We start from the raw sequence: 26,799 nt of genomic DNA on the forward strand, positions 1-26,799 counted from the left end.
ATTACTCATTAAATCCTAGCAGACTAAAATATTACTAACAATAGCGGCATTTTTTTACAGTCTTCTTTCTATTGTTATATCAGTCTTGTCATATGCTTTCCTCCCTGCCACAAAACATCCATGATCAATTTTTATTATTTTCAACAATTACATTTTCATATCTAGCATATATATAAACCCTTTCTAACCATGGCTTAAAATTGAAATAGGTATATTTGAAGCTGGGTCTGAAGGGTCTTTACCCCCCTTGGGCAATAGAGCCCCCCACAGCTTTCTTTAAGACAGTACTCCAGTAACCCCTCCATTTTAAACTACTGTTAAGTTAAACTTTCCAGATCTTTATTGCTTTCATCCTTCTCAAAATCCAAACATCCACAGGAATACTGCATGTTCATAGGGTCTTCTCTGTTGATTGATTATGCATAATTGTCTTTATATCTTCCTGTCTTAGCTATTATTTGATGAGACTTATTTTCCTCTAAGCTTGGCATAATTAAAACTTGTACAAATATTTCCATTTTTGCCTTTTCTTAGTTTCCACAATAATCTGCTTGATACAAATTTTCATAACATTTCTGAAATAGCTCAAATACCTCAGTAGGATCTCTCTTTATGTTTCTTGTCACAAGCTACTTAAGTTTGACAACTAAACTGTCTTTTAATTGTTGCCTAAGCTGTTGTACTAAAGTTTTTTTTGTGTGTTATGGAATTGCTATCAAAAATAGTTCCTTAAAGCAGCCTTTCTAAACTCACGCACATTATCCAAACACTTCCAGTTTTCCTTTAGCGCTCTGTAGTTGTTCTGTGAGATTCTACTTTCTCTGTAATACTTAAACCTTTATCAACCCTTTTAAATAATTCCTATTGTTTTTTTCACATAATTCGTTCTCTGTTTTCCCACCTTATTTTTAATCTCCATTTTCATTTTATGTCACTCTCTGCTATCCCTTCTGAAGAAATGTCTCTTTCCTAAAAACTGCCAAATAATTTCCTCTATCCATTCCTTAAATTTCTCTTTTTTAACAGGTAAGTTGGAAAGTACTAGTGTCGGACTTTTACTTTATAACTCAGCATCTGTATCTGAGTTTTTATTGGTGTACAGCTGAAAACAGTTATTGGATGTGTGTCAATACATTCAATTAAATGCACATGCTCCTGTATAATTTCCACCTAATACTGCCCAGTTATTGTACCTTGGGCAATACTATGTAAATTATGAGGTTCCACTCCAAAATTCTCACCTTCCACAGCAAATATTAAACACAGGTCAGACATATTTTGATCAACCAGAGGATAAGCTGTAAATAATAATTAATAAAGAGTTGAAGGAATGTACTTCAATGGGAAGTAATGCAAGAGTTGAGTGAGATTTGCTGATTCTCTACACAGAATTAGGTGGTTTCGGATTACCTGATTTGAAAGAATGCTTTATGGTTATGCAGTTAACTCTCATTTACATAATCCAAGCAGAAGATTATAAATCAAATTGGAAAGAGATGATGAAGAATTGTTGTGGGGGCAGAGGCAGAAAAAAATGAGAAAGATTTTGGTCGCAGGTCCTTAAGGAAATAACAACAACCATACAGAACATTAGCTGACAATAAAGATTGAAACAATACTAATTTCATGAACTTTAATCATACTTGGACTTAAAATGGGGTCCATTCCCATCATGGGATTAGAAACCCAAAAGATTTGGAGAAATTAAAAAGATAGAAACATTGTCCGAATGAAGAGATGATAAATGAGCAACCAAAGGAGAGCAGCATTGCTGAAACTGAATTCATCCTCAAATCTTGGTGAGTACTTTCATGAGGTGGACCATGTTTTTCACAAAATCTCACCAACAGGACACTGATATATAGACTCTATTTTATACAGCATACATCATGGACAGAAGTAGGTCAAAAATTAAAACAAGACAGCTGGGTGCACAAGACCCAGGATAAAAAGTGCCCAATCCTGGCAGGTGCACTGGTGCCAGGACTGGAAAAAAATGACAGTGTAGAATCCTCAAAATACGCAAACATTCCTACAATGGGGCTAGGCCAGACCTAGGGGAAGGATGGCCCCCTGTTGCAGAAGGAAGTATCAGTCCATAAAAATCAGAAAAACTGATAGGTCAAAGAAGAGCCATAAAGAAGACAGAATAGACTATTGGTGATAAGAAAGAAATTATGTATTGTTACGATTATGTAAACAAAACAGAATTTGCAAACACAAGATATACAAAAAAGGATAAGAAATACAAAAAGATTAAGAGAGAAATTACAGAAAAGAAAAATACTTACTCAAGAAAAACTGTCAGAAGCCTCAAATAAAAATGTATGCTCATTAATACAACAGATGTGTGAAAAACATTACATAGACCAAGAAACTTTGATGTGTTTGGAAAAAGAAACATCTGACGAAGTGCAAAAATATAAACAACAAAACCTAGAAATTTTTGAAAAGTGTAAAAAAGAAATACGGATATGGGAAAGAAAGAGAGATTTGATATGGTGCAATATTTATGCAAAGTTGAAAGCCAAATTAATCAATACAAAAAAGGCAGCTCCAAAGATATTTGAAGAAAAATACAGGCAAAGGAATCTAGATATGGAAAATTCCACAATAAAAAAATAATATCATAAAGAGGAAATGGAAAAAAGAAGATTAGTAAAGTAGAAGTTAAAAAAATAGAAGTTGAAGTTATGGAATGCCTGCTTAGTGAAGGGTTTGGTGTTGAAGGTCAAACACAGGTTACATCATAGCATGATGTACTGATTCCCCAAAGTAAGAAGAAATAGGAAGATCAGGAGGCATCTGAAGAAGAAATATGGACATCGGAAAGAAAAAGAGATTTAATATGGTGTAATATTTATGCAAAGGAGAAAGCAAAATTAATCAGTACAAAAAGAGCAGCACCAAAGATATTTGAAGAGAAATACAGGCAAAGGAATCCAGACATGGAAAACTTTAAAATACAAAAAGTAAGAAGACAAAGAGGAAAACTAGAAATGAAGATTAGTAATGGAGAAGTTAAAGAAATAGTAATTGAGGTTATGGAGTACCTGCAAAGTGAAGGATTCAGTGTAGAAAATCTAACTCAGAAAGCACCACATCAGGATAGAGCAATAGACATCCAAATTAAGGAGAAACCAGTAGAACGGGAAGCAAATGGGAAGTTGCCATATGAAGATAGTTTGGAGTCTTCCACAGAAAACCAGTATAAACGTTCATGCTGGACAGCAAGGGAGGGAGCAGGAAACTGTGGCAACTCTTGACGCAGTCAATGTTGAGGAGTGATAGGCCAGTGAGTTCACATATAACAGAGTAATGGATGACAGAGGATGAAATTGAAGAGAATGTGTCACAGGAAGATGCTACAATACTCTCTATAGAATGCCGGCAAGAAATGGAGAACAAAAAATGTGCCCTCAGTTTAGAAGAAAAAGAGCTTAGAGAAGAGTTGCTTGATTTAATACAGATGTTCAGACATATTAAGATCAATGAAAGAAATAGACTGCAGAAGTTCAATAAAACCCAAAAAGTCAGAAGTTTGATAAAACAAATGAACACAGTAATTAGGACTGTTCATAGAGATTCATGTGATATAACAGTAGTAAACATGATATATTAATGTGCAGCTAACTTAATAACAGATATAATTCTACCACAAGAACACAGGGTAGTAAGGGGAAGGAAGGGGAGAAACTGAATACCATCATGGAAGTATCGAATAGAAAAATACTATAAAGCAATTAAGACAAGCAGTGTTACTGTTAGAAGAGTACAGAAGAGGGAACAGATCAACAAAAATACTCAGAACAATATATGTGATAAAAGCAATGCACAGTACTATAATGGATCAGGATCTATCTTGCACAATTGCAAATAATAAACTAAAAATCTTAGCACAGGCAGAAAAACTTAGAAGATACACAGACAAATATAAAGGAAAAGTACAAAATAAGCAGTACATTGATGACCCTAAAAATTCTATAGAGAATTGGGAAACAAGGTAAAAGGAATTGAAAAGCCCACCCAAAAAGAAGAAATAGATACATTTTGGAGAAATATCTATGAAGATCCTGTGGAAAGTAACACTGATGCTAAAAGGATAGAAGAAGTAAAAGAAAGAAGAAGTTCAAAGATACAGGATATGAAATGGGATATGGCCAGAGAGACTGAGATAAAGTTAAGAAAAGCTTCCAACTGGAAAACCCCAGGCCCAGATGTAGTACCTAACTTCTGGCTAAAAGTATCAACATCCTTGCTCGAAGATTTAGCCATGAGTAAGAACTAATTATATGCGCAACCTGAACAGACAGCAACCTGGTTAACAACAGGAAAAACAATGCTTCTACTTAAGAGCAAACCTGCAAGTTATCCTAAAAAGTATAGACCAATAACTTGCCTTCTGTCGATGTATAAACTATACATGGGAATTGATGCTGACAGAGTTTATAGTCATTTAGAAGAAAAGTCAATTACAGCAATAGAACAAAATGGTAATAAAAGGAAGTCATATGGAACAAAAGATCATCTGTTGCTAAATAAAGTCATAATGGAGAAGCATTAAAAGGGGAAGACTCTAAGTATGACATGGATTGACTACAAAAAAGTATCTGATAGTATCCCACATTCATGGATAAAAGAGTGCTTAAAAATGTATGAGATACCCCCTACACTGGTAAATTACATTACAGTAACCATAAAACAGTGGTAGACCACTTTACAATTAAGCCATAATAAAGGACAAATTGTTATTCCAGGGATAAAAATTCAAAGGGGTATATTTCAGGGTAACTCCCTGTCACCACTGCTATTCTGTCTTGTCCTTATCCCTTTAAGATTAGGCCATAGTTATAATGTTGCTGCACATTTGCTCAACAAAGTGTAAAGACCTCTCATCTTCTCTTTGTGAATGACTTTGTACAGCTCTTCAGATGGGGAACTAAAAGCACAATTGCAAGCAGTCAAAACTTTTTCAGATGATATAAGTATGTCATCTGGTCTTGAAAAATATGCAAAAGTAATTTTACAGCAGGAAAACTGCAACACCAACAAAACATCAGTTTGGGACAAGAATGCGATATAAAAGAACTTGAGCAAGAGGAAGTGTGTAAATATTTGGGAATTGATGAAGGATCAACAATAAAACATGAACAAATGCAAATAAAACTTAGTATGGAATATTTTAGAAGACTTAAATTAATCCTGAAAACAGCACTGACATCTAGGAACAAAATTCAGGCTATAAACCGATTTGCTCTTCCTGTCCTAACTTATAGTTTTGGAGTGAATGACTGGCCCCAAAACGTGTTGGACCGATTAGACAGGTAAACAAGAAGGATGCTTCATGCTCACCAAATGATTTATAAAAATCAGTGCATATCAAGATTATATATTCCCTGTTCTGAAGGAGATATGGACCTCCTTGAAATTGATTACATGTACAGATCTGCAATTGTGGGACTGCACATATATCTGCAGACTTCACAATACCCAAATGTAGTGAAAGTTTTGAAACATGAGGAGACTAAATCTAAGATGATCTCACTGCTTAGTCTAACAGAAGCATATCAGTGTCAAGCAGGAATGGAAATCAGACCAGAAGTAGATAAAAATCAGGCAGCAACTGAATGTGTCAAAAATTAAAAGAAAGAATATAAGGTGAAGGATCAGATGAGAAGGTAAGAATGTGGAAAATGCATATAGTTACTACAAGTATAGAAAACATCTGGAAAAACCTTGTGTTGATTAGAATTGAATGGTAGGAATGGTTAAGGAGAGGCAAATTCAAGTCAAAAGATGAAAGGTTAATACTGGTGGACTAACATTGAGGCCAAGTGGTCTAAGGTGCTTGATTAAGGCTCCAGTCTGTCTGGATGAATGGGGTTAAATTCCACCACTGCTAATATAAGATTGTGAAATGTCATTGAGCTGTTTTATTTCCTGTGGTAGCAGGTGTAATGTTAGGGCTGTACTGCTGATGGTCCTGAGTTCTATCTAATACAGGAAGTGCAACATAGTGGGCTATGTCCACATCGGTTTACAAAGTCCATTGAACATGTGGGAGAAACAGACAAATGCAGGTTTTATAAAACAGAACAGGAAACAGTCTCATACCTTGTTGCTAGTTGTGATATAATAATGGCAGAAGGATTATATACTGAAAGGCACATTAATGTAGCAAGACTGTTGCATCGGGGATTGTGCAAACATTCATAGCTCAGATGGTGTAGTGGTATGTTGCTGCGATTGTAGTGCCAGCGTCCTGGGTTCAAGACTTGGCAGGGCTGATTATGAGGGGTGGGAGTTTGGCATAATGGTTAATGTGTTTACCTTACAAACATAAGGTGCAGGGTTTGATTCTCACATGGGGCAATTGGCTAGGCTGAAAATGGCCCATAAGGGCAGTTAGCCTCGTACTAATCAATGAACCAATGGTATTGAAATTTCTGAAAAACACTGGATATATGAACCACAAAGCATCATAGAAAATGATGAAGTCTATATCACATGGGATCACCCACTACCAACAGTTCAAATGAAAGATGCAAGAAAGCCAGATACAGTGATCCATGAAAAGAAGACAAAAGTAGCACTGATCATTGAAATTACTACATTCAGTGAATACAGCGTCTTGTGTACAGATAGACACAAAGTCATAAAATACCAAGAATTGCAGGCAGAAATAAGAGCACTGTGGAAGAAAGATACCCAGACAGTTCAAATAGCAGTAGGAGAAACAGGTCTTATAAAAAGAATCTACAGTTATATTTAGATATGTTATGAATACATGTAACTCCGTATAAACCACAGAAGGAGTCATTACTGGGAACATTGCGGGTGTTGCTAAGAGCACTTTTGGCTGACATTAAAGATTGAAACAATGCTAATTTAATAAACTTTAATCGGACATTGACTTAGGAATGGATTCCACTCCCATCATGGTATTAGAAACTCAAAGGATTTAGAGAAATAAAAAAAAACATTGTATTGGTAATGTAGTAGAAAATGTTCTAAGAACTAAGGCAACATGGGAATATAGAAAGGCAAGCTTGCTTATAGGACTGACTGCCGTAAGAGTTATACAAATAGGCATGAGACGGATAAATTTACTGAAGAAATTAGCAAAGGAACCAAAGTATTGGGGCCACGTAGCTATAGAGAGAAAGGTCATTGAGAAAGATGAAGTCAATCAGAAATTTGAACTGCAGGATTGAGGCTGCCTCTAAAACTAGGGACTTATATCAGCTCCAGAGAAAGGAAAAGAGATATGGGAATGCTCAATGAAGACCAACTTTGGTAGAGCTTTTAATGGAGTCTAGAACAGAAGATGTTACTAAAAAGGGGTAATTACAACAGCTTATAAAATACTGAATGTTACCTTTAAGAATCAAAGGATATTAGAAAAGTCTGAACAGAGAAACTGTATGCAGAATGTAGAAAGTCATAATCAGAAACAATGTATGCTCTTAGTTTTGAAAAATATGAGAAGAGGATCATGATGGGAATAAAAGACAGGAAAAGTGGACGAAACAGGATCTTAGTCTTCAGGTTAATTAAGTTACTGAAAAAGGTAAAAGGGTCAAATTGGGGAAATCTTTATGGAAGTTACTTTCAGAGATCTGATAAGGCAGGTTTCATAGACTGATAACTGCTTGTAGCTCTTTGAAGACACAAGGAGAGCATCAAGACCAGAAACAATAAGGAAGGGAGGTAGGGTTAGCCCAAAAATATTGGTAGTAAGGGTGGGCTCACTTTTGCTTAAGGTATTAGCAGTCTGTTTGGGAGAGCAAGCTAAACAAACATTGAGCCATCTACTGACATCCTGTATGAATGTCTGTGTAATGTCTGTTCATGGAATATCATACAATTTGTACATTTGTTGTGACACAGTTTAAAATTATGATTTGGCTATTCCCTTGCATGTGCCTTTTTAATTACTGAGATTCAAACAACTCTGGCTAATAATCAGATACGTGATTTGCAGATACAAGTGGTTCTTATAAAAATAATATACACACACACACACACACACACACACACACACACACACACACACACACACACGCACATATATATATATATATATTTTTTTTTTTAATATCTGCTTCAGTTAATATTTAACATTATGAAATGCGCTGTATTTATTTCATAAAGAATAAAAACATGTATCTGGCTTAGCTCTGACCTAGAGTAATAATAAAAAAAAAATGAAAAAAAGAAACAGGTAGAAAGTTGTGAAAGGTAAAGAATAGAAAGAGATGCAGAAGAGGGCAAAAGACAATTGATGGTAAATCATATCAATCTATTTTTGCTGTTCTTACTAATTAAGCAACTTAGCAGAAAATGACAGTGACAATGACAACAAAGATCCCATCAGTCTTCAGAAAAGTTTTAAAATACCAGTTCTTCAAAAAGTTATACATTTTCAAAAACACATGGGTTAAGGGGCCTACAGCAAGTAAGCTATGTAAAATAATACATTAATGTGATATGACAAACAGTGAGCAACAGAAAAAAAGTGAAACAGGAGAACATTCCTTAAAAAGTTGCCTTTGAATACTTTTAGTGTACAGGTTGTGGTAGCAATAAAATAATTAATTTTCAGTACATGCTTTATCTCATTAAGGGTCAGGGGTAGATAAGGCTGTTTCTGGAAAACAATGCTGATGAGGCAGAAACCAAAGTTGGAATGGGACCAATCTTTCAAAGGATGTATACACAAACCTTGCACATCTGGAGACAATTTAAGCATAACGAATTAACCTACCCTCATGTCTTTAGAATATTATGGGTAACAAGAGGTCCCAGCAAAAGCCTATATGGATACATGGATAACATGGTATCTGCATGCAGAATGCAGCCCTTACAAGAACTAAACTAACAAACCATGTAGTGAGAGTGAGACATATCATTTATGACCACTGGGTGACTGTGCCACCCAACAATAAAATAATTGTTGCTAGAAATACTGTAAAGATTATATATTGTTCTCCTTTTTCCCTTTAAAGTTTGATGGTAGATTATTACATGCTAAAATGTAGGAACCAACCACCACTAATGGATGAAATGACACAGCTAGTAGTTGCAAGAGAGCTGATACCAAACATTCTTCTATTGAAAAAATCCTGTTTAGGAATGCAAAGGGAAGGGGATACCTGGTGGTAAAAATGCAGCTTGCTGCTGTAACTGCAGGTTGGCTAGTGCTTGTTGGTACTGAAACACGCCAGCATTGAAGACAGCTGTGGCAGCGGCAGCAGCACCGTTGGTCTTCTCAAGTGCAGGTCTCTTTGGTAAAGGAGGGAATACGGCTTGTGGGATACCCTAAAAACAATGAATGTGCAAAAGGGGAAACAACTGTAGAGTGAAAATGTAACGTAACAAAAATCTCAGACAACAAACACGCAGCAAGCTTAGAAATAAAAGTAAAACAACAATGAGGAAGAAGACCCTGTAGTTTTTACATGACTGAGCACTAATCAGGCAGCATTTGGAAGTGTCTTGACTGCTGCATTTAAACATATTTACATACGTATCTTACATAAGGCACCCAATTTCAAATAAAAATATCATTACTACTGAAAGTAAGACTGCACTGCTAGCTCCATGAAGTTCAGCATAAACACAACACTAGGTTGTAATTAAACAGTGACTGCTATACATTTATGTAAGATCTTATTAAACCCACTCCCCATTTAGATTATTGAAACATGCATAATGTATAAGTGCATGCAGGTACTGAAACAGAAATACAGACATTTCAAATTCTACTGACTTATTGAAAGCCATGCCAAGCACACAAATAACTAAATGCTATGAATACTTTTGCATCCTCAGAATGGTAAATAGCATTTTAATGTGGTAAACTGCTTGTGGAATTTAGGCAAAGAATAATTGCAGTTTTCTTGGGTATTTTACTTTCTCTGTAGTATAAATTAATTTTTTCACATATGAATTATATCTTTCACCACATTCAGTTTATCACAGTGTTGCATACATCTTAATAAAATAGACTGAAATTATATTATTATTGCAGTAAACTTATGTCAAAACTTGAGTCTACAAATAATGCTAAATGCCAAGTTAAAGGTGAAAGGTCATAGTACCAGGTCAAAGGTTGCCTCGAGGGGTCGCTTCAGTGATTTGACAGCCGACTGAGTCTTAATTAGCAGGCAGCGAGCACATGATGGCAATGGCCAATGGGGTTCAAGCGCATTAACATAAACAGCAAGCAGAGGTGCATCATGGGGGCAGCAGTGCATTTTTGGGCAGGTGAGAAAAAAAACAAATAAAAAACAAATCATCGGAATGCCATATATACAACAAATAACAAGACTAAGCATGCACAATAAAGCTACAGGTATTATGGGGTTGTTATTGTGAGTACTTAAAGAAAAAAACTCTGTAGTTATTTACAATTAAAACAAATGATTAGTAGAGGATGTTTCTGTATTTTTATTTAGCTGACTAAAAGCAAAATCCTCTAATAGTTGTTTTCACACATTTACAGCAATATGTTGTTTTTAATAAAGCATCAGTTATGGATTTAATTGTTATTGTAAAAGGTAGTATACCAATAACAAAATTCAGCATGACAGCACTGGAATTCTGAAAATTAAATATGAGGTAAAGTATGAAGTTAAATGTAACATTGATCTTGTTGTATATTGAAACACTAAACCCTTTCACGAATATAACTGATGTCTTTACTATAAAAAATGTGTACATTTTTGCTAAAAGCATTATTAAAAACATAATATAAAAATGCATAGATTGTTTCTTTTTATGCTGTAGACTCTCCGTTTTTTGGTATGATAGAATAGTAAATACCTGGTCAGTTCAGCACACATTAATAAAAATGTTAAAATCCACTGGAATAATACTTGTTTTACTCATTTAAACAGCATTATTGTTCAATATGCTGCAGTTTAGCAGAATATAGAGTTTCATGGCATCTCTTAGAAACAACAGAGAATTTGACACTGCTGGCTTGTAATACCAGGTTGACTGCAACATGTTGCTGTAGTTACAAAATGATGAAATGCAGCAAGACAAACACAACTCAAAATGTTAAGTTTATAAATAAGGCAGTCTAAGTGATTGTACCAGGGCAATTTCAGTAAAAATAAATCCTGCAACATACTTCATATACTTTATGAAGAAGTCAAGTTAGACCACTGGGTCAGAGTTTGTTAAACACATCTTTGGACTTGAATATACATTATTCACAACAAGTACATTAAATTGTAAAACAGTTAGCATTTTAAAAAATGCAATAATTCTCTGTGTTTATTTTGTAGACCAAAAATATTAAAGAAATTAGTTGACTTGTTTTATAATTTTATGCAGTGAAGACTGCAAGATAATGACTTGATAATCAAATCAAGTTCAACACTATCAGTTCAAAAATAACGCATATTTAAAGAGATCTGCTGTAAAACAGAAACTATAGTAAAATAACTGCAATGAAATAATGGACTAATGTTGTAACAATTTTTTCTCCACATTTATTTTCCACCGATATTAAACTGTTTCCACATATTCAGACAGACAATTATAATAAAAGATATTACCATCTGCTTACCATGATTAAACTTCATCCATGAAGTCAGATAATGATACATCTTCCAAGGAAGAAGAGAATCCAGAAATATGTAATTATACTTCCCATACGAGTTCAGAATGGTACTGCTAGATACAGCTGATCACATTCCGCTAATATTTTCTTTACAGGGAACTTCTCTCACAGTTTACAAATGCCTAATAACATTTTGTAGTCTTAATTTATTTATTATTTGTTAAGTATCTGCTGACATCCTCTCTGTCGTTTCCTCAAAAACATGCCCATATATATTCTATTGGACAGTAATGGTGCATGTGTTTTTTTTCCTCCTTACAGAGACAGAATACACACTACGGAATTAATATATTATTCATGATATCTTCAGCTTTGGGTTTTGCCTTCTCCAGCCTTTAGACAATATTTCCTGGCTAAGGTATCATACCTACTTACAACCGGAAATATGTGCTTGGGCATAAGAGGACACTAACCTTCTTGTAATTATGTGCAAAAGAAGTAATTTCTGAAATTGAGAATAACTGCACATTGCACAAATACTACAGTAATGATATATTTTACTTATTCTACATATCAGGCCATTTGACATTTGGAACAAATCACTATTTATGTTGTATATGTAACACCCATTCACACAATTCACTATTCACTCTATACACTCACGTGTGCTTCACCCTTGGCATGCTAGACTCAGTTCAAATTTCAAAAGCTTAATTATATTCACTATCTGTTTATTAATCCAATGAAAATGCAACATGACTACTGTAAACATGTGTTCCTGTTTGCTTAATTTTAAATTATAAGCAAAACATATTTTGCCAGAATCTTACAAGATAAAATTATATAAGTATGTGTTCACACACATACACACACACACATATATATACATATACACACACACACACACACACAAATCTTTTTCCCCTTTGGTCTGTAGTGTCAAGCTGTGTGTAGCAGCAATTCCATAATGCCAAAATTATATCTTTGACTATTAAATTATAGCCTATTTTACATTAAATACTTTATATGCGATTCTGATTTCTTCTTAAAAATCATATGGTCATGCAAATATAAAAAGAGCACTAAACTCTTTAGTCTATAAACAATTACAACTATATACAAGTAAAACTATATATATACACACACACACACACATATATATATATATATATATATATATATATATATATATATATATATATATATATATATATATATATATATATATACACACACACACACATATGTATGTGTGTGTATATAGTGCCATTGATTCTGCTGCATGTATTTGCAACCAGGAGTTTATTCTTCACTGGAAATCTAAACCTAATACACAGGATCAGTTTACAGTTGGTATAACAAATACGTGGATGTAGTTACGTTGACTCACCATGACGGCTGCTGTAGCTGCGGCCTGTGCAGCTGCAGCCTGGTTCACTTGGTATTGTGCTGCCTTTATCTTTGCTTGCAGATGTGCAGGTGGGTGAAAGTATTTGCACTTGTCCCGTGAGCATCGGCCTTTTATATAATCCATGCACACAGTAACTGTGTTGTCATTGTTATCAATCATTGTACTGTCGGCAGGATGAGCAAAGCGACAATCATTTTCTCCCCTGTTACAGTTCCCACGTTGATACTCCCGACATACCTATAATGTTAGTTAAAGGAAGCTATTAGTCTTTCCTGGGATATCATCAGATAAATAATGCTCCATATTATTCATTTTTAAAAAATCATAAATACATATCATTTTTATAACTGGATTATATAAGTAAAAGATAGAATAATATGGAACACAATTTCTTACCTAATTATCCTTTAATAGCATTTCAGTACTTATAAACATTTTTTTCTTCATAATATTAAAGTTTTGGTATCCATATAAACATACAGCAAGTCAGCACACACTACCTAGGGCAGTGTTGTTTATACCTATATAATAACTGAGTTTTGGTCATGGTACAACAAAAAGTGTGCTACTGAAAAGACTAGATGCACTAGATTTTAATATGTTAATAAATAAACTATTACTATACAAACAAAAACAAATAAACTGAACTCTTCAGAAAATTAAATTCCACAAATATGCATAGTACTCAAAACATTAAAGTATACAGTTGCATGAGATATTTAACTAGAGTTTTCCCTTTTACTGAAACTCCATCTATCTTGAATCAACAAACACAGAAAAATGATTCTAAAAGGGCAGGATATCAAAAATGGAAAGAAATGATTGCCTACTAAATCTGGAAGTTAGTGTATTAATTTCATTACGAAGGTTGAAGTTGCTTATTCTGTAAGGCATTCAGGGAAATTTTTTAAATGTTTTAAAAGATTCAGACATGAAAAACACATAGACAACACCTAAAACAAGTTTCTTTTTTTAAAGTGGTTCAGTTCTTGCTCTATAGACTGACTGCAAGCATTTTAGGAAAACAGCTCATGCCATTTTCCAAATGACTGACTGAAATTTCTCCTTAAATCACTTACTTATTTTGTTGGCACTTCCAGAAACAAACATTCATTTTCACATCAGGCCAGGTATCTTGCAATATAAAAGTCACAAGATAGTTATAGGACGACTGTATTTCACTATAGTACAAAGTTTCATACTTTAAGATACACCACAAGGTGGCGCATGGGCCTTTGTGCCAAATGTTATTACCATGGCATTACAGATTGGAAAATTTCACTCATAGTTGGAGATCATAGTAACATTAATGATGTTATCAGAACTTTTTTCATTTATACATTGCACAATGAATGTCATTCTCTGCAGTATTTTTGAAGTCAGATCGTTTAATGTCTTCAAACACACACACACAAACAGCAACTTTAAATATTTGCATTACCCTTCATGAATGTCTGCACCATGTTAAGTCTTGATTTGATGAGATGCAGGTCAGACAATTAATCACATATATTAAAAACTATGTTTAAGGCTATGCATTTCTGGTTAACTGTTTTTGAAAAACATTATGTAAGTAGCATGGTGAAAAAATCCCCACCTCATGATCTGATTTATCTATGACTGTACTTGGTCACTGAAATTTATAATTATGAATCCTAAAATGCCTCATATATTTTTGGTACTTTACCACACAGCATGTTTTCTTCTGTCATGCTGTCAAATGGGTCTGCCACTTGTATAATGCTTAAAATGATTTTGTATATACTTCTGCAGTTTATTGGATTTATATGATTACTTTTTTGTAAGTGATGTTTCAGAAGAGTTTACTTTTGATAATCATTGTTGCTATTATCCAAAAACAACACGTAACTAATATCTAAAACCTGATATTTCCCAACAACTGCAGACAACTAAAATATAGCAGAAGATCTACTGCATTTTTTTTTTCTCTTATAGCTTTGTGTATTCAAAGGACTAGATCTTTATTTATTGGATTCCACTATCAGTTAGCCCTGTCCTGGATTAACCCTAGCATGATAACTTAATAGAGGTCCATACCTCTCAACTGTACAGATTTTCGCAGACTGTCCAGATTTTTGCCTCATATTTTTGTCCATTTTTTGTAAAATTGTGGTTTTCTGGCAAATTAGTGGCAAATAATTAAAGATTGAAGTTAAAAAATAATCACAAACATTTGAGTTTCAGACTTCATACCCTTCAGAAAATTCATGCTAATGCACGACCTGTTAATGCTATCATGTTTCTAAGTTTGTAAGAGCAATATTTTTAAAAATTGTCCCTCTTTTTGGGCATTTGTCCCACTTTTAATGATGGCATTGTCCAGATTTCTTGGTCTAACAGGTTGAGAGGTATGTGAGGCCATACTCTGGACTCATGACATAGTAAAATGTCAAGTCTTCAGACAGTTTCCGTGCAAAGTAGATTGTACCTACTATAAAATTCCAGTGCTGCACAAATCATTTCACAACTTATAAACAAATCCTAACTTATTGTGTGTCACATTCTGCATTTCACTCGGTACATGCAGCATCAACAAGCAGTTTAAAATGAAAACATGTAAACTTTTTATCATGGGTTAACATGTCATCTTTCAGCTGCAATTATTAAAGACCATTGTTATGACATAAGTTCTCAGACTTAGCTTTCCTCCTCCTAGATTTAATATATTTCTTCATAAAATCAGACCTGTTTATGGGTATATATCTTATTTAATAAACAAGCTAAGCTTGTTCAATGACTCCCAGCAAATAACTATTTAGCATCTACTGTATGACGAAATAAACTAAATGTGGTCTTCTTTTGGGCCCTCTTAATGATTTTAAAAGCCAGTGGTATCATGCTTAATATTCAAGGGTTGAATAGTATGTCTTTCAGCATCCATAAAATATAGACAACTATTCCTGAATTAGTAGTTTACCTTACAGGAGTCTTTCCTAATTGACTACCGCTATCCAGGCAGGGGCATAATCGATCACATGCTGCTCTTTATAGAGTGGTTGCCTGGGTACATTCCTGGAGAACAAAGTCAATAAGAGTTTTTAGCACAAAAGCTAAATACATGCACATATACAAACAGATCGATCACCAGTAGCAAAACTGGACGGTTTTATCCTGTCTTTACTGATGTGGCAGTGCCCAAACTATTTTAATGGCAATTTTATGCATAACAAAACCAGTAGTGCCTTTTAGAAGTTTTAAGGCCAACATTTGTTCCTCCTATTAATGACCTGCAAGTAAGAGAATCTTTCCTTCTTAGGAAAGTAAAATGAAAAAAAACTGCATAGCCTTCAATATCTCTTAATGTTTTAAATGAACATTAAATAAGGCTAAATAAACTACTGGGAGAAGCAAGTTGCACTCTGCAAGAAGACCACAGCTCACCAAATCTCTTCAGAAGTGATATTTGCAGGATGGTAGGTTGGAACCCCTCTTTACTATAACAACCAAAACAATAGTACATTTGTGTAACAACTTACTATAATAGTAGCTGTACTACTGGACACTGCTGCAGTATTTCAAACTTTTGGGTTGTCTCACCAAGTAACCTGGATGTCTAGCCAGGGCACCAATGCCAAAACCTAACATAGAGCCATGCGTCCGATGTATGCCCTAAGCCCACAGGTGTAGGGAAACATAAGTGGACATATGAGCATAAACCCTTAGACTGTCTCCAAGCCAGTAAGCCTGAAGCTGCCATAAAGGCAAATTAAACTGTTGCGCTAAAATGCGACAGGCAGAAAGACAGTGATCTCCATCTGTCCATGAGGAGGAAAGGAAAATGAATCAGAATATGGGGCAGGTAGGAAGGGAAAGAGTACTGCTACAGTGATGAGTAGGACATCTAGTGTTCTGTTAAGTTCTTACACATCTGCACTCTTTCTTTCCTTAGATCACTGTTGCAATATTCTGAACTAATCTGTGATTCCTAATGCTTAAGTGTATGAAGGGTGTATGGAAAGGAAGAGAAGAACTGTCTAATGATCCAGAGAAGACTGACCTGGCAAAGGTGGCTCTGTATTTAGAAAAGGCATCCACTGCGTAATGTTTGGTGAAAGTATGCACAGAAAACAAAGGAGTTGCTTCTAACATTGGTCTAGAGTCAATACCCTTGTAAAAGACTCCAGAAGAGGGGTAACCATTTGAAATGTAAGGACCTGCTTGAACAAGTCCTGAAATATGGAGACTTAATGGATGAAAGAAAGGACTTACATATACTAATTCTGAGATGTCATTTCTAAGAATATTCGCTTTTCTCTGAAGTATGGTGATCTCAGAGTTGGTAAATGGAAGTAGGTGTGTAGGCTGTAGACACTCCAAAAGGAAAAGCAAATAACTGAAAGTGTGATAAGCCAGTAGAAAATCTCAGAAATGTCCTGTAAACTAGATAAATAGGAATCTGGAGATATGAATTCTTTAGGTCCAAAGACACCAGGAAGGCTTGAGGAATCATGCATGGAAGCAGAGTTTACTGGGACAACATTTTGAAAGCTGGAACAAGGAAAAAGGTGTTGATGATGGAGACTTCCAGAACTGCTCTTGAGTTTCTTTATACATTTGTGTCCACAGCCCTGTGACATACAGAGCTGTGGTGGTTGGTGCTGTTTAATGGTGATAGTGCAGTGAGATAAGGAAGCAATTCAGAAACAGCTGCAACAAATGATCTCACTTATTCAGCTGCTACACTAGGAAGTCCAAATTAATGCAGTACAAAGTGGGAAAACCATATTGTAAGAGTCTGTGCTAATGCAAGCAAAAGCAGAATCAGTAGTTTACTGCATTAGACCCCTGAGCTTTGAAAAAGGCATACTGAAAGAGCAAACATTACATAGCAATGTTCTTAGCTTGTAGTCATAGTGGATATCAGCAACAAGTCTACAAGTGAAGAGATGCATTTGGATGTGTGAACATATCAGGTTAAACAATACAATCATATCCAGCTGTGGAATGGAGGGAGAGTGGTACTTTGAAGGCAAGGCACAGACAGGAGCCAATGGCTCCTGTACACAGGATGACACATGGCAATGCATATTGTGGGGCAAGGTTTGCTGAGAAATACTGCAAGAAAAGGTGTCATGATAAAATATTCATTGCTGCAGTTATTATAGGAAAGGAGGGAAGAGTTACAGTACACAGGGGACAGGTAAGTCATCACCATATAGAGTTGCGGGTCAGCACTGAGTCATAAAGGTCTTCCATACAGAACCATGTACACAACTGACCTAAATGTGTAACACACTAGTGTACATGTCCTCTTATGGATTCAAGAGAGACTGAAAAGGGACATCAGTAAAGAGACTGGGATATTACTCCGAGCCCTTCATGCACATGGCATGTGCATCCTTTCAAAGGGAATACAGACTAGACTTTTGTATCCACAAGTGCTACAGAAGATCAGTGCTGTCAGTGGTCAGTACAAGAGTTTAGATGAGTTCATCAAAGGTGAAGTGACAGGATATTGCCTGCCACAAAGACATTGAACATTGCTTAGGACATGTCCACCACAGCAGGGGGACCATCAGTACGGATACAGATTCAACTTACTGAAGTGAAGTTGTGCCCAGTAGATCTGTTTGGGGATAGGAAAAAGACCTTCATAACCAGACAATGCCCACATGTGGTAGCAGACCTCTCAGATGTCCAGGATTTTCAAAGACTGCCCAGTTTTTTTTTTGCCTCATATTTTTGAACTGTTATTCATAAAATATGTGGTTTTCTGGAAAATCACTGAAGATTGAAGTCATTAAATAATTAGATAGATTTAAGCTTCAGACTTCATATCTTTCAGGAAATGCATGCTAACACAAAACCTGTTATTATAGTAACTTTCTTCATTTGTAAGAGCAATATTCAAAATCTGTCCTTATTTTTGGTCCTTTGTCGAAATTTCCTGTGCTATGAGTTTGAGAGGTATGCACGGTAGATGGACTGGTGATGACTGCAAGACTGAATGTAGGGCTGCTCTAGGTGAGTACTAGCTGTGTTGTACAGTGCACTACATGTGAGGCAGGAATTACATAGTGTGAGGATTCTGCATATATGTCACCCATGGGCATCTAATGTGAAATTAGATCTCCCTGCACAAAAAGATATGTATGGGCCCATGTGGTTTTCACAGATTGTGCCAATTACCAGTATACTTGCCATGATGAAGGGAGAGTACACATTTACTTCAATGATGTCACTGATTTTACTGGTGCAAGATCGAGCATGATGGGACAGTATATGGCTGATATCAAGCACTACACCTGTGACCAACAATGAAGGGAAGGAGAACATATCACACTCTGATGACGGAGTGGTACTAACATTAGCAGTAACATTGGAGTGCTCACACACACACACACACACACACACACACACACACACACACACACACACACACACACATGGAGCCTGTGCAGGGATAACCTGAAACTCAAGCTTTACCAGTGTTTGGCAGATGTCCTGTAACTGTGAGCCCCACCCATACAACACAGAACTTAATGGCCTATATGGCATTTGAGAACCACCCTGTATTTGACTTTCGCATACATCCCACAGGGGAATGACACAGTGGTGTGGTATGAAGCACCACCATGACTCCAGATCTGTCCCTGACTTGTGTGAAATACATGAAATTAATTATCAGATGTATATTTCTGCAATCTGACCAAAGAAAGCTGCCGTGTCTGCCATACCATTGAGGAGATGGTAAGTGATGTGTGGCCTGTGGGATGGCATGCAATACCTGAATAGCCTGCATGATGACATCTAGTGCTTACAAAGTGTCATGGACTATAAGGACAAGGAGAAGATGGTGCTGCTGAAGGCACTAGTTGCAAACCCTACATCTGCTGATGTGTCCATGTGACAGATGTAAGCAACCTCCAGTCTATCTTCAAAGGCCTTGATATCTATGGCTGTGAAAGATGCTAGATGCATTGAGGCTGGTTACAGGTTATGCATACCAACGTGATATAATCCATTCTTAGTAAAGAATCACAGCTGGGTCTAGCCAGGGTTCTACAGCACCAATATCACTTATGAGCAAATGGTGTGTCACACCTATCTATGGACATCATCGGTTCATGGATACTGTACATCTGTTAGCCCTTGACATGAAATGACTGATCAAAGTGCACATGCATGTTCTGGTAGTTCTACACTCTCCTTGCCGTATACTGGATTAAGTTCTATCAATGCAAGACACTAAAGTAAACATGACCCAAGTTCTAACCTACTACTGGAGGATGTGATCCTTGACTTCCCACAACCTGCTACTATATCCATATTGTATGACCTTAGACCACATGATAGCATTACTATCATGTGCCACTGTGACACTCCAAAACCCCTTATGCACAGTGTAATGACTGTGCTCTGCTTACTTCCTAACTTTTGCGGGTGTAACAATGTTTTGTGCACTTAATGATCAGTCTCTGTACTCTATATCACTGCTCATGTTTGATATCCTTTTATTCTGTGGTATCTGTATCATAGTCCACAAATGTGCAATAGATGCTGCCTCCCTTGCCAGTGCCACACTGTACTGTGTTTCTGATTGCGATGTGCATGGGGTCCTACTACTTCCTTATCTTTCTCAGACTTGCAGTCCCGGCTAGTATGGTAAGCACTGCAGAGAAACAGTTACCTGCTATAGTAGCTGCTTCTACATAACCGTCTTATCTTCTTATGCAAAACACAGCACACTACAAACATTTGGCTGCAGGTGAATACCACAGTACCTTACTGCATGCATCAGAGTTGCAGATGCATTCCTTACTCAAAAACACATTCCATGACATTTTATGTCTCTGCATGCACAATATTATATGCCATCTCTGCTATGGTCTGGCATTGTGGATGGTGCTTATTATCCATGGTTTCAATGCATATTTGGCATCCACATAGTGGTGACAGCTTTAACTGTGGCCTTCAATCTGATTGAATGGTAACTGAACACACTGTGGTCTGTACCCTGCTATGTTTGCACCTACCACATATACCACCCTGCAGAAAGTCATCACCACATGAAACATTAGTATAAGTTAGAAGTGTATTACATATATAAATCACAGGGAATAAGCTAGGTTGTAAACAGTAACATTATAGATGATGCCTGGGGCATAGAGACCAGCTCGTAGCTGAGGAAATGGAAGTCTTTCCTGTTGATGCTTCTGCTACCTTGTGGACCGTGAGGGGGCCTCACTGGCAATGAGTGTGCAACCAGTGGATCTCATGCCATCACAGAAATAACCAGTTGTCTAAAACATCTGATGTCCTCTGTCGTACCTGTGAACTCTATATACTCTATCACCTGCTGCAGCACAATGTCCAAGAACTGGTACAGACTACACAAGGCTGGCACTTTTGAAATGTCGAATGTGTCCTCTGTTATCCACTGAAAGATTCCTATATTTAGGATGGTTAAAGCTGCATGTACCTTAGTGTCTACTGGGCTGGGCTGTCCAAGCTTGGTTACACAAATGGGTGACAGAACCTGCATGATATCTGTATCCCACAAAAGTAGTCCACAATTTGCTGGTCTTCCAATTGGTAGCATGTTTGGCACTAAAGGTAGTGTCTATATTAGTGTAGAGGGCTATGGAGTACAACACTGTATGCATTGGTTCTGAGATAGGCCAACAATGTGTTTTTCTTTTATAGTTGCTGCTATCACAAATGTTCTTGTATCCTGTACACTAGCAAGTCTTGGTTTTCAGAATTTGTGAACAACACATTGCAGTGCACCTGCATTACACGTTTCTGAATTACTCTGTCATGTTTATTGGCATTGTTTGCACATTTGTTGTCAGTCATTTGTGTTAGGATCCTTATTTCCCTATTAATGCGCAGTCATTTGTGTACATGGCGTATCACTCTTTCATTATTCTAATGTGGTTACTCTACTTATATCCCAGAATCACCTCTTCTTTGGAAATCACAGCTTTCCATGTTATTTTGGGGAGTACAATTAACTTACTGTCTATGAATGCCAGTCGATGATGTGCTAAGTGTTGAGGTTACACTTCTGGAAAAAAAATAGACTTAGTTCTTTTGTGTTATTTAGAGGTTTGTTAATACCCTGTGAATGGCAGTGTCAAAAAGTGGAGGGTTGGGGGGCATGGCCAAGGATGAACACAGGATAGCAGCAGATTTCTTCAGCTCCACCAATTTCACAGCACTGACAGGAAATAATTACTTTTAAAATTAATTTATGAAGTAATTTTCTAATATCTATTTCTTGAATAATATCTAAAAAAGAAAGAAAATTTTAATAATATTCCTGTCAGAAATCACCTTGGAAATTTTTCTGTCAGCTCCTCTGTTTGAAATGAGTTCCAGTAAGACAAATTCTCAAGATTCCAGCATCAAGAAAGAACTTCAGTCTCTGATATCTACAATCCAGCAACTTACTGCTAAGATGGATAAACTTGATACTAAAATTGATTCCTTCATAGAAAAAACTACAAAACAAATAGACTTGTTACATATAGACTTGCAACAACAGAAGACTCGGATTACAGGCATAGAAGAGACTGTAAATGACATGGAGAATAGAATCCAAGAAGAAGAAATCAACATTGAGTTTTTGCTGAAACAAAATACACATCTACAAACTAAGCTTGATGACCTGGAAAATAGATCTAGGCGCAATAACATTAGGATTTTTGGACTGCCAGAAAATATTGAAGGTAACAATATTACTTCTTTTTTAAATACATGGCTCCCTAAAACTTTAGACTTCCCAGAAGCATTTTCTTTTGGTATCGAAAGAGCCCATAAATCTATATCTAATTCTAATGCTAACAAAAAGTATCCTAGATCAGTTATAGTTAGATTTCTATCATCTTTTGATAAAGAGATAGTACTTAAATCTGCTTGGGCTAAAGCACCTGTTAAAATTAATGAGGCAGCTGTGCGTTTTGACAATGACTATTCTTCCTTGGTAATAACTAAAAGAAAAGTGTTTCTGCCATTAATAAGGGAGCTTAAGAAAGCACAGTTTAAAACCTACCTTCTGTTTCCTGCCAAGCTAAAAATCTTTCTTCCTGATGGCCCTAGAATTTTTGAAGACTTAGACTCTGCATTGCTGTTTATCAAAAAAAATAAGATTCTGGATAAAATAGAGGAAATGGAATGGGCTAGTCCTTCATTAAAGAGGTTGGCAACAGAAGCTTCATGGAAGACTTCAGAGAAGAAAAAAAACAAATGACTTGTTCTATGTTTTTCCTTTTTTCTTTTTTCTTCACTATTAATCTTTTTAAATACAGTTACTGCATTTTCAGAAAGCCACAAATATTCTGAAAAAGATTTAATCAAAGTTATTTTCTGTGTACAAAGAACTGTTTTTGTTTCATAAACAGTCAAAATTTCTGAGGAACTAATAACAAGCTATCAATCAATATGTTTCTCTTTGTGACAAAGAGAACCAAGGTTAGTAATTTGATACATTTTTTTTTCTTTCTTTTCTTTTCTTTTAAATAATGACATTCTTTTTAGATTATGCATTCAGTAAGGGGTGGGGGAGGGCAGGGAGAGAAGTGTAATGAAAATATGATAAGTGGAATAATAACTTATGTATTCCTTGTAAAAAAGTATATATGCTGTTTAAATACTATTGCTAATTATATTTCCATGATTCTATTGCTTATACTTGTTTACAAATAATCTGTCATGCTTTAATTGCTAATAATTAGAACTAAATAGTAGTAAATAATATGTTTCATATCTATCTTTATTAATATAAATAGCAAGTAATATTCCACTGTAGATACTTTTTATAGCTTCCTTTTTTATTTTTTTATCTTTTCTCTTACTCTCTTTTTTTCTGTTCTCTTTCTCTATTTTCTTTCATATAAGTACATTTACATGCTTTTGATCATACTGATACAGTAAATAATAAGATTTGTATAAAAACTGAATAGGGGCATAAATAATTAGTTGTATTATATATTAATAACTGTGGGCTTAGTTTCACTTTCATAGAGGCTGTAATAACTTGTAAAATACTTTGCAAAGGTTTTGCTCTGTTTAGCTTCATTTATATTGCTAAATGAATGTCAGTCACTTGCTTTTATCAAAAAGAATGTTAAGGGAGACAATTTGGGATGTGGGTTACCTCGTGAATAGTGTCCTCGAGTTGTTTTAAAAGCTTCAACACTCAGAATTCAGAAGCTGAATACAGTCAATTTGAACTTTGACCCCTGAATTCACACTGACACATCGCAGATTCAAGAAGGACACTCTACCAAGAAGTAGAACTGCTGGAAAATGAACTCTATAACATTTAAATGTGAGTTATTTTTTTATAACTACTTACTTATTCATGTTATAATTTATAAAATATGAAAGTTATAGTGATTTTAAATGATTCAGTATCCCATAGTAAGCAAATGTGATATTTTAGAAGGCATAGAAAGTGAAACATATATACATATGTTTTTGAAAGTTTACTTGACTGCAACATATTAATGTAGGTAAAAACTTATGATTTAAACATATACATTGCTACAATTCATTTGACTTATCTAACTGACAAGCATAAATATCATTATGACTTTATCTTAGAAGAAGTTGTCATGTGACATATTTTAAATCAGCAGTTCAGATATATAAAATACAGATGGCTTTCTTCACAATAATGCAAGTATATCTGGGAATTTACATAGCTATGCAGTATGATTTATACCCATTTCTATAAATATAATATTTTATTTTACTGGCAATAATAAGTATGAGAAAAAAAGCTTTGATGCAAGTAATTTAAAGTCTTTTGGAAGCTGTTAACTGCATTTCTATGACAGAAAATAGGTACATCTTAACATATGTAATGTCTGAACCATAATATCCTAAGTTATTGATTTTAAATGAACATCAGAACTTATTTTTACAAACTTTGAATAAATTAATATGTAGATATTTTTTTTTTCTTTCTCTCTCTCTCCCTCTCTCACTTCTTTTATTTCTCTCTCTTCGCAAGGGACGGCTTGCACCTGTCACCCCTGGGATTCCGGATATTGGCAAAGGCTCTTGCCACCCCATAGTGCCTTTTAGGCAAGGCTCAAATTCTAAACCTACCACCCTAGAACACAAAAAGGAAAAACTAAGGGTAATGCTGCTCAATGCCAGAAGTCTCAATCTCAAAATGCGAGGCCCTTCTCAGTATGGAGAACATCGATGTCTGTGCTGTGACAGAAACCTGGTTCAAGGCTCCTGAGAGCACCCCAGCTATCAGGTTTTACCTCATATCATGCTCCGCCCCAAAATCCAGACAATACCAAGAAAGGAGGGTATCCATATTCATTAAGGACACCCACACCTCAAGACTGGTGGCAACGCACGATGCATCGGAGACCATCCAGGTGCAATTAACCATAGGCAAGACTGCTCTGCAAATTGTAGCATGTTACAGGCCACCCTCACAAACTCAGGAACCTCACATGGCCTTCCTGAAAACACTAGAGGATAAATGTATCACCAAACACCATCATACTAGGTGACTTCAATTACCCTAATATAGACTGGGAACACTACTCAAGCCCAAACACCCTAGCCCAAAAGTTCCTGGAATTCATAAACTCAAATGCCATGGAACAACTAGTCACCATCCCCACAAGAGGAGATAACATACTTGATCTCATCATCACGAACATGGGAGCACAATGTTCAACACCGAAGTATACCTCACTGGTGAGATCAGATCACAAACTAATCTCGCTGGAGGTCCTCATCCCACCCCACCTGAAATAAAAAGACCACAGTAAAGAACTTCTCAAAAGCCGACTTCACACTTCTAAAGACTAGTGTGGTCTCCTTTAAGGCCCCGAGCTGGTGGAAAACAGTACTCAAGCCGCTGAATCACTTACAGACGCCTTCTACCAGCACCTGCAGGACTGCATGGATAAGGCAATCCCAAACAAAACAAAGACTCTTAGTACCAAAGGCAAGCGTCCAGTCTGGTGGACCCCAGCCATAAACAAACTCTACAATAAAAGGAGGAAGCTACTACAAGATACAGCAAAATCCTTAAAAGGTAAGACACCCTTGATCACTATAAGTAAAAACTAAGAGCTCTCATAAAATCATCCAAAGCAAATTTCGAGAGAAAAATAGCTAAAGACTCAAAAGACAATCATAAGGCCTTCTTTAGCTATGTTAGACACCTAGGAGGAAACTCCCAGATATGCTCAGAACTAGTTCAAAATGATGTGAAGATTACTGATCCTACAGACATTGCCAACATACTGGCTGACAGGTTCAGTGCAAACTTCTCCCAAAAGGAGAGATATCTATACCAAACGATTGCAGCCCCCAAACATCTCCAGCCAAGTGAGAACTGCTCTCTCCAAAGCAAAAACACAGCATCCATGGGACCTGATGGTGTCCCCGGCTGTGTGCTCCACGAACTCAATGAGGAATTAAACCCACAGCTAGGACAGCTGTTTAATCAAAGTCTTACCTCTGGATACTGCAACTGTGGTCCCACTTCACAAAGGCGGTGCCTCCACCGACCCTGGAAATTACCGCCCATTAGCCTGACAAGCCTTATCTGCAAAGCCATGGAGAGGATCATAATGGACCTCATAAATAAAGACATAGGAATTTGCAGACTTTGGATCCAACCCAGTTTGGCTTTGTCAAAGGCAGATCATGCCTTTTAAACTTGGTTGACTTCTTCAAACAGTCACCAAAGCCATTGAAAGGCAGTCCATACAGCCTACCTCGATCTGGCTAAGGCCTTCGATACAATACCCCACTCGGGTATCATTGAAAACTCATCAGCTTAAATGTTAACCCATACATCACAAGA

The 26,799-nt window shown here is 36.1% G+C and overlaps 1 protein-coding gene across 9 annotated transcripts in view; it reads right to left on the reverse strand.

Annotated features, from left to right (window-relative positions):
* Positions 1-26,799, reverse strand: part of MBNL1 (muscleblind like splicing regulator 1) — an 874,569-nt gene that overhangs the window by 150,527 nt on the left and 697,243 nt on the right. For 7 of the 9 annotated variants that reach the window (XM_044070529.1, XM_044070522.1, XM_044070528.1 and 4 more), the window contains 3 exons: positions 12,966-13,223; positions 10,104-10,157; positions 9,156-9,321 (listed from right to left, as the gene is read on the reverse strand). In XM_044070529.1, the coding sequence (XP_043926464.1) occupies positions 9,156-9,321; positions 10,104-10,157; positions 12,966-13,223 (478 nt within the window). The remainder of the gene's footprint in view (positions 1-9,155; positions 9,322-10,103; positions 10,158-12,965; positions 13,224-26,799) is intronic. The other 2 variants (XM_044070526.1, XM_044070525.1) reach the window with 1 other exon arrangement.

The sequence above is a fragment of the Protopterus annectens genome, chromosome 4.part1 (assembly GCF_019279795.1).
Source record: "Protopterus annectens isolate FY-2018-M chromosome 4.part1, PAN1.0, whole genome shotgun sequence".
NCBI classification, from domain to species: Eukaryota; Metazoa; Chordata; order Ceratodontiformes; family Protopteridae; genus Protopterus; species Protopterus annectens.